The sequence below is a fragment of the Zootermopsis nevadensis genome, unplaced genomic scaffold, assembly GCF_977971745.1.
Source record: "Zootermopsis nevadensis isolate Lab colony 2312 unplaced genomic scaffold, Znev_1.0 Znev_ptg000001l, whole genome shotgun sequence".
In the NCBI taxonomy this organism is placed as follows: Eukaryota; Metazoa; Arthropoda; class Insecta; order Blattodea; family Termopsidae; genus Zootermopsis; species Zootermopsis nevadensis.
In genome coordinates this window covers 21,318,148-21,333,068 of record NW_028259133.1, presented here as the reverse complement: position 1 = coordinate 21,333,068, position 14,921 = coordinate 21,318,148, and the positions used below count along the sequence as shown (strand labels likewise).

Sequence of the window (14,921 nt, the reverse complement as noted above, 5' to 3'; positions counted from 1 at the left end):
AGTAATGCGAAAGCTTGCCAAGGGTTCTTGAAATCACAAGGCAAGGCAAGCCTTCGGGTCGTCTTAGGGCCCCCCCCCCCCCAACCCTAAAGGCACCTTCCCGCAAATTACTGCTCTAATTGACTAGAAAATGAAGGTTAAACTGTTTGCTAGCTTTGGCGCCACCTAATTCACTGCCAGGGCAAGAGATCTTCTGGGGAATTTACTGGTTTGGGTGATTAAATATTCCTTTAAATGTGGTTAGTTCGTATTTTGGTGGGTCAGTAGCTGGAAATAAAGATTTGTGTGTAGTTGTCTCGTCACGTGAAACGGAATTAGTGACGCAGAGTGGTAAGAATAGAAATTTAGCTTCTAAACTATATACACGAACGCAGGTAGAATCGAAATTTCTTTACAGGTTACTACTGTAAATTAAACCACGCCCTTATTTGAGAGTTTAATCTTTTTTCTACTATTTCCTCACGTTTTTATCCTCTGTCTAGTTCCTAAGATTAGTTTATTCACGAAATTATGCTATAATTGTCCCCTGCCTTGTCATCAGAAAGAACTGACGGATTTTCATAAAACTTAGTATCAGCATCATGTTATCTATTGTACGTTTAAACTTTCTACCGCCAGTTATAATAGCATGCTGGCGGCGAATTTAATATAAAGTCCTGAGCTCTGGTTTTTTATTAACTTAATTAATCATGGAAAAATATTATAATTGTCTAAGAGGGTTTTCCTGGAATATGGCGATCACACTCTATCTGTATTTGGGTTTCAGTTTAATAAATGGTGATAACTAATGTTACACTGGAGGTGTGTGTGTGAAATTTTGTATGAAGATAAATCATGAGCGTACTAAACATATTTTGTGTTGAATTTAATATTACACGTTGACAGTCAGAAATATTACGACTAGTGAAAAAATTTCATGTGATTTAGAAATGTGATGTATTAGTCAGAATCTGTGCTATTGAAAAAGTTTGAAGATAAATATATCACAGAATAGCATAAGAGTGTAATAATTAATATAGATCCACGTTTCCTGTCAGTCTTAGCATATGTACGTCATAAATTCTTCATAGGCTATAAAATATTTATAAAGTTATCACAGATTTAGAACATTATTTTCTCTTGCATTTAAATTTTACATCCAGTCGATATATCGCTTTTTTTTTGTTTTTTTTAAATATAACAATTTCATAATGTTTATAAGCGCAATTATTAATATATTTACGTCATTTCTTGAAATCTACCTCCAGTTTTCTGTCCGTTTCGCCTATAGATCAGGATCGAAAAGTGTTCATCGATCCTCAGCGAGTGTACGTGGACTCTGCGTGTCGCCTCATTGAGGTTGGCTGTGTTCTAGATATCACCATCAGCTGTCATATGGACCTCGATCAGTCGATCACTCGCGGCCCCATCCCCTCACTGCGTGATAACAAATAACATCAAATGGGAATAAAGAAGACAGCCTATAAAAAAGATGCAGACTCACCAAGAAATAGAATCAGAACAAAAGACGTGCTAATGCGAATTCCTTTTATCGTGTAAGAATTGGCTTCTGTTCAATAAGTGTGACTCTGCCGGCGCTGGGAATGTGCAAGTTGAGGTTTAATGTTTCCATTATGAAATTTATTATTAAACATATTTGTGTAGCGAATATGCAAAATGTGTCTTAACATGTGAAGGATATCGCCAATTCTATTATCATAGTAACTGCGTGCGCCCTGTTGATCTGATAATCAGTTTTCTTGATAAACATTACACTGACGAATGGTTTAGTCGTGGTGGCCTTGTTTTGTGGCCTCCAAGGTTACCTGACTTTACACCCTTATAGACTACGTGTTTGCTGTGCTTGACTGAGATCTGGTCTATTAATCCAATACCCGTTACCCTGAAAAACTGATTTTAGTTGGTGATCCTGTTTTATTCCAAACTCTCTTATAACTCTAAATTTCTTACAACAGGTGATACCAACTTTACGAATTTTCAGTGTCGTGTGGTTGAAAGCTGATCTTCCAAGACGCCATTACTCATAATGCTACTCATCAGTGACCATCTGAACTATTCGTATTGCCATCTGTCTTTGGCCCTGTGAACTCTTTGATAGGAAAACCAAATACTATAGTCCGTGCTGCCATCTATCAATGATCATACGAACTATACGTGTTGAAATACATTAGTGGCTCGACATTGTTGCTATAGTAACGTCAGAAGAAAAGTTTTAGAAAGTGCGTCAATGATCTCTATAAAAAAAATTGTTGCATTTTCATGGATACGCGTGCATTAGTCTGCAGATATGTCATGTCTACAAATTAAGACCATAAATATATGACTACATTGTAAGGGTTATGATACCAAATGGAAAATTGCTTTGGTGGTTAATTGATATTTTTATATACATTTAAAGAGAGAGTTCTGTGTACTGCAAAGAGTACACCTTTTCGATCTCATTACGAATTTTTAATTCCTAATCCCCGGACTAAACATGTGACGTCATAGACCGACTTTAAGACAATCATAACTAGTTCCGTCAACCAGTTAAAGCGTCTAACTCATTATATCGCTACTATTTAAATTGAGAGAATCTGTAGTTTCCGGTCTCTTGCACTGATTCCGATCGCAGCCTAATTTCCTCCCGCTTAAAAGCTCTTCGCGCTAACTAGGTCCCCGACAATTTCCCTATTAGAAACTTCTATCGGGCGTGGCGTCGCGTGCGACCAGGTGAGAGGTGTTTGACTGAGGTGTGACGTCACGTATAGTTGCTAGGGTTCTTGGCTGAGGAGCGTCTGGTCTCGGACAGAACAAGACGTTGCTAATTGAATCGAATTGCGATTTGCAGACGGAAATGAACTCATTAACCTGCAGACTACGGAATCTTATCCATTTACAATATTTTTATGACTTCCGGAAGAACGATATTTCGGAGAATATATGAAGATGTGCGTCGTTAGACAGCAGCTACGTCGGGAGTTTCGGAGTCTCTCGGCAAATTTACAGTTTGATACAATTGAATCTCATATTCTTGTAGCCGAAATTTTTGGTTACACTCCATTTTCAATACAGGGATTCAAATATTGACCCCATGACCGATTATCCTGACTCAGATTCTTGTTATTCCTCAGTCTCTCCATTCACATTATGCGAATCTTCGTTTAGGATATGACCATTTATTTCGAAATACTTATCAATTCGTTGCTCGCCTAACCTAACCTAACCAAACATTTAAGGATGACATTGTGATTTTATGTGGTTGACCGAGAACGGACATACCAATTTTTACCAAACTTGGCATGCTTACTTCTCAAGACCAAGAAGAGACGGTAATGTCACCGAAAAAGACATCGAGGAGACACCAAACGTCGCATTGCAAATCGTCATAGTTTGATCAGCTTCACGATTCCATTGGACAAGATATTACAAAAAAAGACGCCAGGCGTCGTGGCGACTTTCATAGCGATGCCGGCAAAGTATACTGAATTTAACGCAGGTCGTCATTGGAATTTGGAGTTGAAAACCGAATCCCTTCATTTCGAACCACTCATAAGACGCCGTATTTGTCGAAAAGTATACACGGAGTACCATCTGAAATGTTGAAAAGGACGCCAAATTTACCACTGGTCGGTATTAGGGTGTAATTGGAAACAGTGTTGAAAACCGACGCCGAGGGTCACGAAGTTCTCGCCAAGTCTCCTAAGGACGCTGAATTTGCTATAGGTCGACGTTGACACTCGGGCGTCATGGGAAGGTAAAATGAAAATAGACGACAAACATCACGGAACGTCCCAATGCCGTCAAGATGTGTCATATTAAGCGAAGGCAAGCTTCAGGATTCGGTTGAACACGAAGTTGGAAAACCGACGCCAATCTTCGAGGTATCTCCACAGGACGCCTATTTCACAGCACGTTGATACTTGGACGTCGTAGCACGATGTTAAAGAAACGACGCCGAGCATCGAGGAATGTCAGCGTCGTGACGCCACCAGGATGTCATATCTTGCATAGGTCAGCGTCGGGATGCGTTTAAACACGAAGATGGAAAATCGACGCCGGGCGTCGCGACGCCTTTTTTCGAATAGCTATCTGACATGCGTCAACTTTGGCGCAAATCGAAATTAGAGTGTCATTTAAGACGGTTTTGAAAATCGACGCCGAGCGTCGCGACGCTTTTCGCCGAGAAACACCCATGCGACGCCATAATTGTCATAAAATAAAATCGGAAGCAAAGGGACGCCGTCTTAAACCGACGCTGAACGTCGCCGGGACGCCTGCCTGCTCCGAAATAGCAATTAGTGAAGATGTACAGAACAACGTCCGGAGTATTCGGGGTAACGACGCTTGCATACGTAACCTAACCCAACCTAACCTAACCCAACCTAACCTAACCCAACCTAACCTAACCCAACCTAACCTAACCTAACCCAACCTAACCTAACCTAACCCAACCTAACCTAACCCAACCTAACCCAACCTAACCTAACCTAACCTAACCTAACCCAATCTAATCTAACTCAATCCAACCTAACCTAACACAACCTAACCCAACCTAACCTGACCTAACCTAACTCAACCGAACCTAACCTAATCTAACTTATCCTGATTCAACCTAAGCTAACCTAACCTAACCTAACCCAACCCAACTTAACCTGTAATGTAGCCGAGGCAGCTGCGGGGGTTCCCCGCTGTAGCGCTGCAGGCACTCTGCTATTATTTAAGAATTCCGTACCGCAAAGGAAACATATATCCTTATGAGGATCAGTTTCTTGATTCTGTTTAAGGAAAGTACCGCTATTTACACTAAGAATTTTCAGGAAACATAAAGAGTGTAGACTTGCAGAGTATTAGGCAATTTGGACTGGTATGTACCATAACGCTTTAAATTGTTAAATAAAACCACGGATCCTATTTAGGCAGATTATGTTAAATTCATATAATGTTTGGCTTACTCTGAGGTAGTGTTTCGAGTTTTTCCAGTTACTTTGAGCTCCTTTCCTCGTGTTTGTTGAGCTCGACGTCGATACTGAAACTAATTGATCGCTCTTTGCATTACTTTTTCAGGAATATGTCGTCAAAGCGGAAATCTCCGCCGACTAAATTTCAAGAAGGCGGTGGTTTGGTCACACCGGAGGACGACAGTGCGGCAATTGTCCCAGCCACAATCAGCGTTCCGAACACATTGTCTTCAGGAGGCTATGGTGGTAGTGACGGCGGTGGTTTGACCGACGTGGACGAGAGTAGCAGTAATAATGTAAGCGACGTTGGGGACGAGGACCTACCCCCTCAGGGTGCCACCGCCGCGTCCCTGTATAAACTATCCCATTCTTCATCGTCGTCACCCATGTCTGGGAGCGAACCCGAGGACTGTCCGATCGACACCCACGAACCTTCGCCTCCTATCAAGAAGCAGCGTCTGCTTTGCCCTGTCCCACCGCAAGACATCGAGTACTTGAACGACATAAAGAGTAACCTGGTGCCTCCGCCTTCAGCACTTCTCCCAGCCCTGTCAGCCATCCACCTTCAACACGAACATCACCAGTACCAGGAACCCGTTGACAGTAGCTGTAGCAGTAGACGGAGGAGTTCGTCAGACTGTAGTTCGCCGACATTGGACATAATGATGAAGGCGGGGACTGTTAATAATCACAACAATAACAATAACAATAGTATGACGCATAATAATAATAGCACAAGTAGTTCGCACCCAGTGAAGAGGACCATGGACGACGTCCTGAAGAGACTTACCTCCAAGATGCACATAAGCAACGTAAGGGACGAGAAGAGGCCTACACCCGCCAGCACTCCCACCGGGAAACCTGTCGGGTGAGTAACCTGCGCTCTTTATCCCCGTAAAAGAATATTTATGAATGCAGTTCGTACCGCAAAGAAAACACACTCTTTAACATTACAAAGTTCAACTGTGTCGTAAAACAATCGCTGATTATTCTGAGAATCATATGAAACGCACAAATGCACTCGGTGGATAAAATACACTTGTTACTGGTTGTTAAAGCAGATGGTACGTATATTTACCATTTTGTTTTTAAAAATACGTATGTTCCTTATACCGAGAGAGACCTAGTTTTAACCCCCCCCCCCCCAATAGAAATAATACTGTAATTTCGGAAATACTTGAACTTTGGTTTTAAAAATTTGAGGAAAGTCTCGAATATTTTATTTTATAAACGCTGCTACGTTATAGACAGAACGATGATGGACTGGAGTACGACTGCGTCTATATGGGAACGAATGCACAATTAAAATACTAAAGGCATGATTGATAAATATGAGAAAGAAGGAAGTTGAAGCTGACCTCAAGTGATTTTGTTCTGTTCAGCCGGAAAGTGGCTGTGACGTAATCAGTTGCATTTGCCGCTTTATATACGACTGACGCACTTCAGTCTCAGGATGATAGAAATTGCAGGCAGTCCTCGCAACGCCGGAAGATACAGTTCTGCCACTTTCCGGACAAATTACGCCACTTTGTTATAGTATACCGCTATTTTCATTATACTACGTTCTTTGAATGATGGTCATGGTACGAACGCATTGTGCCTTGCATATTTGAACCGACGTTTCGCTGCTCGGTATAAGCATTCGATTTAATGCATAAAGCGATCACGTGTAGTGACCATACAGTACTTACGTGTGTGATGTCATTTGGTTTTTAAAACATTAATTTAATGCGTTAAGTACCTTGTGTTAAAGATAAGCAAGAAATAGACAAATATTTTAATTTTATTTTAATTTACGCAGTGGAAGAACGCATTTTCTAGAGGACCTGATTTTTGGACACTTCATTACAAGTACATTTTATTTCATCTTAACTGAGCAACTAGCTTGTGCATTTGGTTCAGAATTTAAGGATATTTATTAAAACTGTTGTAGGCGAAATCTGAATGAGCTTTAATTATTCGGTTATTGTCCGTCTAATCACAATTCATATTTAAAATTTACAATTAAGATAATTAAAATATCATTTTATGTTCCTCATCGAACAATCGATTTACAATTGGAACATCTTTTTACAACATGTTTCGGTTTATATATAAACCATCTTCAGGTGTAAAAGTTAAAATTATAAACTTAAAACTTAATTACAATTTCTGATATGCAACACTCTCATTTTTGGCCGATGTAGAACATCAGAAAACATTCACTCCAATATAAAAAATGAATCTGGAAGTGAACATCACCAAAATGTTGCATTTACATTTATGATACCGATTTATTATAAACGATGGAAATAAAACTAAGAATTGGTTAAGAGAAAACACAAGGATTGGAATGAGAGAGTGAGAGGACAATAAATAAGGATATACATTACATTACAAACGCTAAAAAGCTGACCTCTTGTGTGAGGTCAGATGTTTCATTATTCAGCATGACCTTTCGCTTCTCAGTTGAGGTCACGCCAGTCAATAAGAACAAAGTCTGGCGCTGTTGTTGGTAAATGCGTTTGTTTCACGTTCAGAATAAGCTTCATTGTCCATCGCCCGAGATAAATTTTACTCGTACCAACTGCAGCATCCTTTCCTGTCTCGGGTTTCCCTTTCTGGTATCTGGAGCTGTCAGCTGCTTAATTCCCATTTCATGTGGAGTCTCCAGCATCCACGTCCCACTGCCGTGGACATCCACTCACAAATTTCAAGGCGGTCTTCGCGACTGATGGTTCAAAAATGTCTTCAGTTTCGTTGTTCATCCAGACATTCATTTGAAGGCGTGTGGTTAATAGGTTGAAACCAGAGTTTCGTTGGGACATATTGCCTCCATCTTCAGTACTGACATCTTCACCGCCATGAGAATCTCAAATGTCAGTAAGCCTATGATAAGTCCTCTAACACCATGCAGGTCTACTTACTTTTATTGGCATAATTAATTTTGTAAACACTTTATATTACCTTGATCATTTCAGTGTAAGAGAACGTCTGTATATTGTATTTATTTATTTTGTTTTGTTAGAAGGCGCTTTGAAAGGACGTTTGTTTGCATCAATGCATCTGAAATAAATAAGATATGAGCGTGGGGAGTAGATTAAGCTGGCTCAGAGAAGGGTACAGTGGCGGGCTCTTGTGAACACGGAGATGAACTCTAGTGTTCCATAAAACACGAGAAATTTATTTACTGTCTGAGCGACTGTCAGTTTATCAGAAGTGACTTTGCTGCTTTGAAGTTAGTTTTAATTAGCTGGTGTGAACTTTCGTCTTTATGTAGGCGTACCAACGCTAACCTGTGAAAAAGTCATTTTTCCCTTAAATATCTACTATCCTGCGGTCACAGCTAAATAACGTTGATTCAGTTTTATCGAGGGACTAGATTCTCTCGCGGAAGGAATAAATCATATACAGAAGACGCTACATCCCAAGAATAGCCATTGCTATAATTGATGATTGTGATTTCCGAGAAATTGTGTGCCACGATCGTTAGTTTACGTTATGGCCGCACTGCGCTCCAAAAACTGTCAGGATTCTGTCAAGCGTCTGTTATTTGTTCAGGTGGTAGCACTATTTATTAAGAGTTCACTGGCTTGAATCGAGAAATTCTCTCTGACTTAGGTTCGTACTTTGCTTTTGTAAAGAAGCATCTTGTGCTGAACAAACAACTTGATTACTTCCATGACATAATTGGTTTATTTATTTTACGATGTCTCAGGTTCATTGGTTATGGTGCATCGATCGAGTAATCGATTATCGCTGACATAGTAACCAGCCACGGTACGGTTTTAATTCTTTGAAGCCGGATGAATGAGAGAGAGCGTTAATAAATTGATTTTATAATGGCTGCTTGTGTTTTCTTTGCGGTACGAACTGTAAAAATTTTTTAATATTATTTACATGAGCTGCATTCAACTTTGTCCGCTCCTATAAACGACTGGCAGTTTCTCAACAACTCTGTGCTTGGATTGAGTTTTATAAGATGACTGTCTTCTGAGATGTAGCTTTTTGCGTATTCTGGTACATAATGTCTGATCTTCTAAAGGCTAGTAATGGGCGTAGTAAGCTCTTCTCAATCGTCGGTCAATATCTACCAGACTGCACAGTCCTACATCCCAGAAGACAGCCATTTTTCATACTCGTCGTCGTGACAACCTCAAATATCGTCTTTTCCTCTCCTTATTCACTACGTCATGTGGAGGTAAGGCTCCTTTCATTCTGTCCTTAGTTATAGATGGAGGTTAGATCCACCGCTTTACTTCCCATCCCGAGGTGGATGATTCCCCGGTAGACATTGCAAGAGCCTCAGAATGCGTCTGGAAACACCAGTCGCAACGGAAAAGTAATTTCCTATCCCGGGAATCAAACCCGCGTTACCGTAGAGTCATTGTACTGACTTTGATATCCCGTTTCCAGGACGAATTCTCCGAGTGAAGTTCCTGATCTTTCATATTAACCAGCAGGCAGATTACAGGGCCTGTAATGAGTTCATGTAGTACCTGCTAAATAATGCACACCCTGTATAAGAAGTTGAAGGTGGACCACTGACGGGTTCTGCCCCATTCGCGTCAACCCAAGTGTTTTACAGGAGTGGAAAAGTGTAACCCACGTCTTCTAGTTGCCTTTTCGGGGACCTGAACAGAAAATATCGACACTTAACCAGTGTAAAATACTGTGTTGGAATATTGGACTCACAGGGATGAGAATTTTGGCCATTTCATTGCAGATTCTTAAGCACGGGCACTAGTACCATTATTCTTCTCATTTCTGGCAGTACATTTAAGGGTTGTGACATTTCAAACGCAATCCAATCTGACATCGGAAGGTAAGACAGTTTAAATTAAGACCGGGCCAGCTTCTACCAACGCATTTGCTGCAAGAATTTAATTTTGACATTTGTTTCGTAGTTCTTGTACATAAATATTTGGCCTCTCGCCCAACCATCCAGGAAAGAAGACCGCCCCTTTTCGACCTTCTACGACTTTTTATTCAATATATTCTCAGCCACCCTCCGTAACTCCAGAGCGCCTTCTGAGGACGAACCATCCCGCGGTGCCGACTGACTCCAGCGAAGACTTCGGCTGTCGTAAAAGTCGGGAAATTTCCTTACGAGCTGAGCGACTGTCAGTTTGTCATTTAAGGATGTGCTATGGTTTATTATGCGTACTCTGAGGTAGTTCATACCGATTCTGAGATGTCTTCATGGCTTTTGCCGAGTTTCTGTCCGCGTGTTTGAGTATCGCACGCGAATCTGTACCGAGATATTGATGCTCATGGCATCCGTTGGTCCACAGCGCCGGCGATCACCGTTCTGACGCTTCGCCGACCGACGCTGCCGTCAACAGCGCAGTGATGGACGGCGCTGCGGTCCTGCACCAGGCGCTGTCCGGAGAGACGTTCTTGGAAAAAGAAAGGCGACTGTCCGAGATGATACGACAGCTTCAGATGGTACGGGAACAACTGCTCAGCCAGCAGGAACAGCAGAGCAAGGTAGGGACTTCTTAATGTGGTCGCCATTACACGACGTGCCCCCTACAAGATGCCCTACCCCGACGTCTTATAGCCTTCAGATTCGTGTCTGTTCTTAAGGGATTTTGTGACATCATGAGACAACATTTATAGCTATTTATGCTTAATAATTTACATTTTTTCGTCATTATTTTCGGACAATTTACTAATAGCCTCGATATAGTAACAACAAATATTGGCATTAATTTTGCTGTGACATATAGGCATGTATTTTATTTCTTAATTTATATACACACATAATGCGATCTGTACATACATTCATACGTATGTGCTTAGGATATTACGTATAAGCAAGTCTATGGACTATTGTTATGTAAATATAATTTCCAATGTCGGTTTTGCTCTTAAGCTGTGATAATCGTTTATTGTATTTGTAGAATGTTTCTCACCGTACGAATGAATCCCTGTATACGTTTCTGAATGTAGATCTTTGAATTGTTTCATTTGTTAGTAATTATCCGTATTTAAGAACACATGTACCGTGATTTTAAGCAGATATTAATCGAAATATCATAGACCTGTTTCCGATTCTTTGATTTTTGTTTCCCATAGGCCTAATTCATGGATATCATGTGTTTATTAGGCTTAACCCTGTACTCGATTTGATCATGAAGTTGCATAGGTGGAATTAATTATTAAGTCGAAACATGTATCCCTGCTGAACTCAGTTTGAGGCTTGTTTTAAAAAGTTAAGAATTGCACCTAACCCAACGTATTCCTTAAGAGATTACAGTACATGTGACTCGTTATACGCGGGGGGTTGCATTTTTACAGATCTCAGGGGAGAACTCGAAAAACGGGGAATGAATAATAATTGTCATTTAGATATTAAACATGATTATCTCCCTGATGATGGAGGCAGCAAGCACCCGTGAAACGTCGGTAAACTACTGTCAGATTACACGGCGCAACAACGCAGAGGACAGCCATCTTCAGGACTAATTTTGTTTTGTTTCTCCCTCGAACATTCGTGATATGAAGTTGTTAATTGTGTGTTTTTGTAGTTGTAATCTCAGCTTAGGTATGGACACGTGTTTTCTCTGCCTTTCGTAATTTAATATTTTTGTTCCAACATAGTATGATGTTACATTTAATTCAATGACATTTTAAAGTGTGCCCTTAATGGGTCAAATCATGGACAGAGTGAGCCACTATTTATTTCTCAAAGGAAAATAAAGAAAATTGAATTTAATCCTGTAAATAATGAGCAACACGAAAGCGAAATCCATTACTTTAAAAATCCCTACGCTATACAGAAAAAAAGATCTTTGTCAGTAAATCAGACAGGAAAAAAAAAAAGGACGAAACAGACGCATATAAATTATAAAAATCTTCGCTCAGCATTACTTCAAAACGTCTACAAATGTCGCCACATCGAAACAAACAGATTTCATTACTGAACCGGCATGAATTACATTTCCGAGAATCTCAGAACAACACATGAATCTTACACTTTTTTTATTTTATTTTATCTCTACGTAAACTTAGTTTAAACAACAATTTCCAAGAAGGCCTCACTACGCCTGGGTTCTACTCTCTGTACTACGCGTCCACCTGAATCGACGTATTACTCAGAAACACGAAAATTACAATTCTGAATCCATGGAGCATATTCGTTCTTGAGAATCGAACACTCAGTAACGAGTGTAAGAAATTCCACGTCTCTTATACCCCAAACGTTTATTACGTGTTCACAAGAACACACCACTGGACCCTGACCTGAGCCAGATAAGTCCAGTCGACACCGTCACACTCCATTTTAATAATATTCTGCATCTGCGTCAAACTCCTTTTGAGTGGTCTCTTCCTAACTTTATACTCGTTTTAATCTGCATGCGAGCTACATGCCCCGCCAATCTTTTCCTTCATTCATTCCCCGTAATAATTTTTAGAGGAAGGGTCACTTTTCCCCTCTTAGTTCCAAGTATCCTCCTCGATACTTTGTTCTCAAACGCCTCCCATCTGTGTATCTGTGTTCTTACCTTTAAAAAAAGCGACAGACCAGGTTTCTCACCCGTACAAAAGAAAGTTCATCACAACAAAAGGATGAAGTATGGAAGGACCGTGGTTGTTCAGTCCCCGACTGCCATTGGCTGGTAACACAAGCCTCGTATTCATTGCTTGAGTCGAATGACTTATACTTCGGGACTCCTCCCGCGACATACAGCGAGTCTTTGTGCCGCGGTTCTCAGAAGGAGCTGCAACTTTCCAGGCGCAGTTGTATCCTTCCGCAGCTCGGCCCTGTAATCCTCCGACTTATAAACAAATGTATGTTCTGTTAGTTTTCATTATGAATATTTCAAGCGGAGAATGTATATATATGCACATGGCTCACAGTCGGTCTTCTCAGCACGCCGAAACAGTGTCGCCAACATTACAGAAAACTTCCATCGGGTCATCTGGTTTTGATGCTTTCATGTTTTATAGATTCCTGTGACCAGAAGACCTGAAAAGAGCAGAAAATTTGAAGAAAAAATAACATAGGTTGTATAATATTAAAATAGATCGGTGTAAAAGTTGATGGACTGGCATATCTTATGCGCGATAGGGAGCGATGGCGTGATTTTATAAACGCGGTAATGAACCTTCAGGTTTTAACAATACGCGAGAAATTTATTGACAATGTAAGTGACTATCAGTTTCTCAAAAATATTTCTGCTAAAACAAAAACAAAAAATATTATTGTTATTATAAATTAGATGCTTGTTATTTATGTATACCGATTTTTATGCTAAGCGATTTGCATTCTACATGTCCAGCCCCAGGGGTCTGTAAAGATAAAACAGTTCTTCGTCACTTATCTTGCGTTCGAATTTGTTACTAACTGCGTACACCCGGAGTGGAGACTTTATCGCGAAAAGCCGACGGTATCGTTTATTTCTGGTGATTTGAGCACAAACTTTGTGTATGTGTTCGGACCTCGCAGAGAACACTCCTTCATGCTGGTGTGTCAGCAAATATTTCGGATGGTAAAAACATTTTCCACGAATTACGCTAGGCGACAACGTATTTTGTACAGGCCTTGAAGAATAATTTCCTGTGAGGTCCCGTGGTTTTATGAGACGTCAGCACTGAATTGAATAGAACAGAATTAATTAAATGAATTGACCGATGATATTTATTACGAAGTGTGAATGTAATCGTGTTTGATGCGAGATTCTGTAGATGCTTTTAAGAAATAAATTTGGGAGCCCCGCGTTCAATTAAGTAGTCTTAGATGTGTGAAGTAAAGACAGGCGGACAGTAGGAAGGAATGAAGGATAAAATTGAGATAAGGAAGAAACAAGAGTAAAGAAGATGGAGGGATAAACGTAGACGAAAGATGGGGTAAGGAATAAGCGAACGAAATCATTCCCCGTTGAACTTTAACGGGTTCTTACATCAGTCTTATCATAACAGGAAGTTGCTTATTTTCACATGTTTCGTTATAACCTTCCGCGTTCGTTTGCTGTGATATTCTGACAGTCAGGAAAAATTGCTTATGAACTTTTCGCTTGTGTCAGTAAGGCTTTATGTCAGGAAGATGACGGTTGCCATGCCAACGCGATATACAAGCGTGGGTTTTGTTACTTGTGAGTGTGTGTGGGGGTGAGTTTTGGCGGGAGGTTCTGTCTTGTGCGGTGGATTTCGAGTGCACCATAATTCTTACCAAGGCCACGCACGATGTGACAATATACGCGAGGTAATATTGTAAATATTACTTGAGACTTTCTAACTAACGGTTCATCGCCGTTTTCCCAAGAACTGGACGCCGACGCCCATCCAAGATCTATTTTAATATTATTATTCTATCTACAATCAAGGATCTGGAGTTGACTGTTTTAATATAGGCCCTACCTTAATTTATTTTTGAGTATATACGTAAAATGTAAATTTGATTTACAGTGTTTGAGTTTCGGGTCTCTATCGGACAATGTTGCAAGTCGTACAGTCCGCGACATTTAGAGCCAATAAATCATAATGTCCCGCGTCTCTGCTGAACTCGGTGTTCGGCTCGAAAGGTGACCTGAAAAAAATTATGACCGCGTTATAAATGACTATTATTCATTTAGTAGCCGTGAAGTGACTTGTGTTTTTCATTTATAATTTTTCGAAAGGTTAAAGAACCTCCTTTCAAAATTCTCTGAAGTACCCTGAGGTTGCCTCGCCTCAGTGTACATAAGAAATGGAGGAACCAGTGACGTTTCTGAAATGTAAGACGCATTTAACATAAATCCCTGCCATAACTCTTTTACCAGAAACTTTAAAATGTAATTTGTGTGCTGGTGTGGCGGGTTAGCTCAGTGGTGGACCGGAACCAGACAGTTCCGCGTATTTTGTTTCGGGAAATGGGGCGTGGTGTGTATTGCTGGAAAGCCTGCCGACTGGGGGCAGTGTTCTTCAGGGCACAGACTTTATTGCCCTTTGTCCTTTCTGGTGTCAGGTCAATTTATCTTCAAATGCGGTCCAAAGGACCCACATGAAATTGATATT

General features: G+C 40.5%; 1 protein-coding gene across 3 annotated transcripts in view; it reads left to right on the top strand.

The window, feature by feature from the left end:
* LOC110833715 (uncharacterized) overlaps positions 1-14,921 on the top strand; it is a 212,146-nt gene that overhangs the window by 140,513 nt on the left and 56,712 nt on the right. For all 3 annotated transcript variants that reach the window (XM_087346287.1, XM_087346291.1, XM_087346296.1), the window contains 2 exons: positions 5,047-5,808; positions 10,214-10,409. In XM_087346287.1, coding sequence (XP_087202413.1) covers positions 5,047-5,808; positions 10,214-10,409 — 958 coding nt within the window. The remainder of the gene's footprint in view (positions 1-5,046; positions 5,809-10,213; positions 10,410-14,921) is intronic.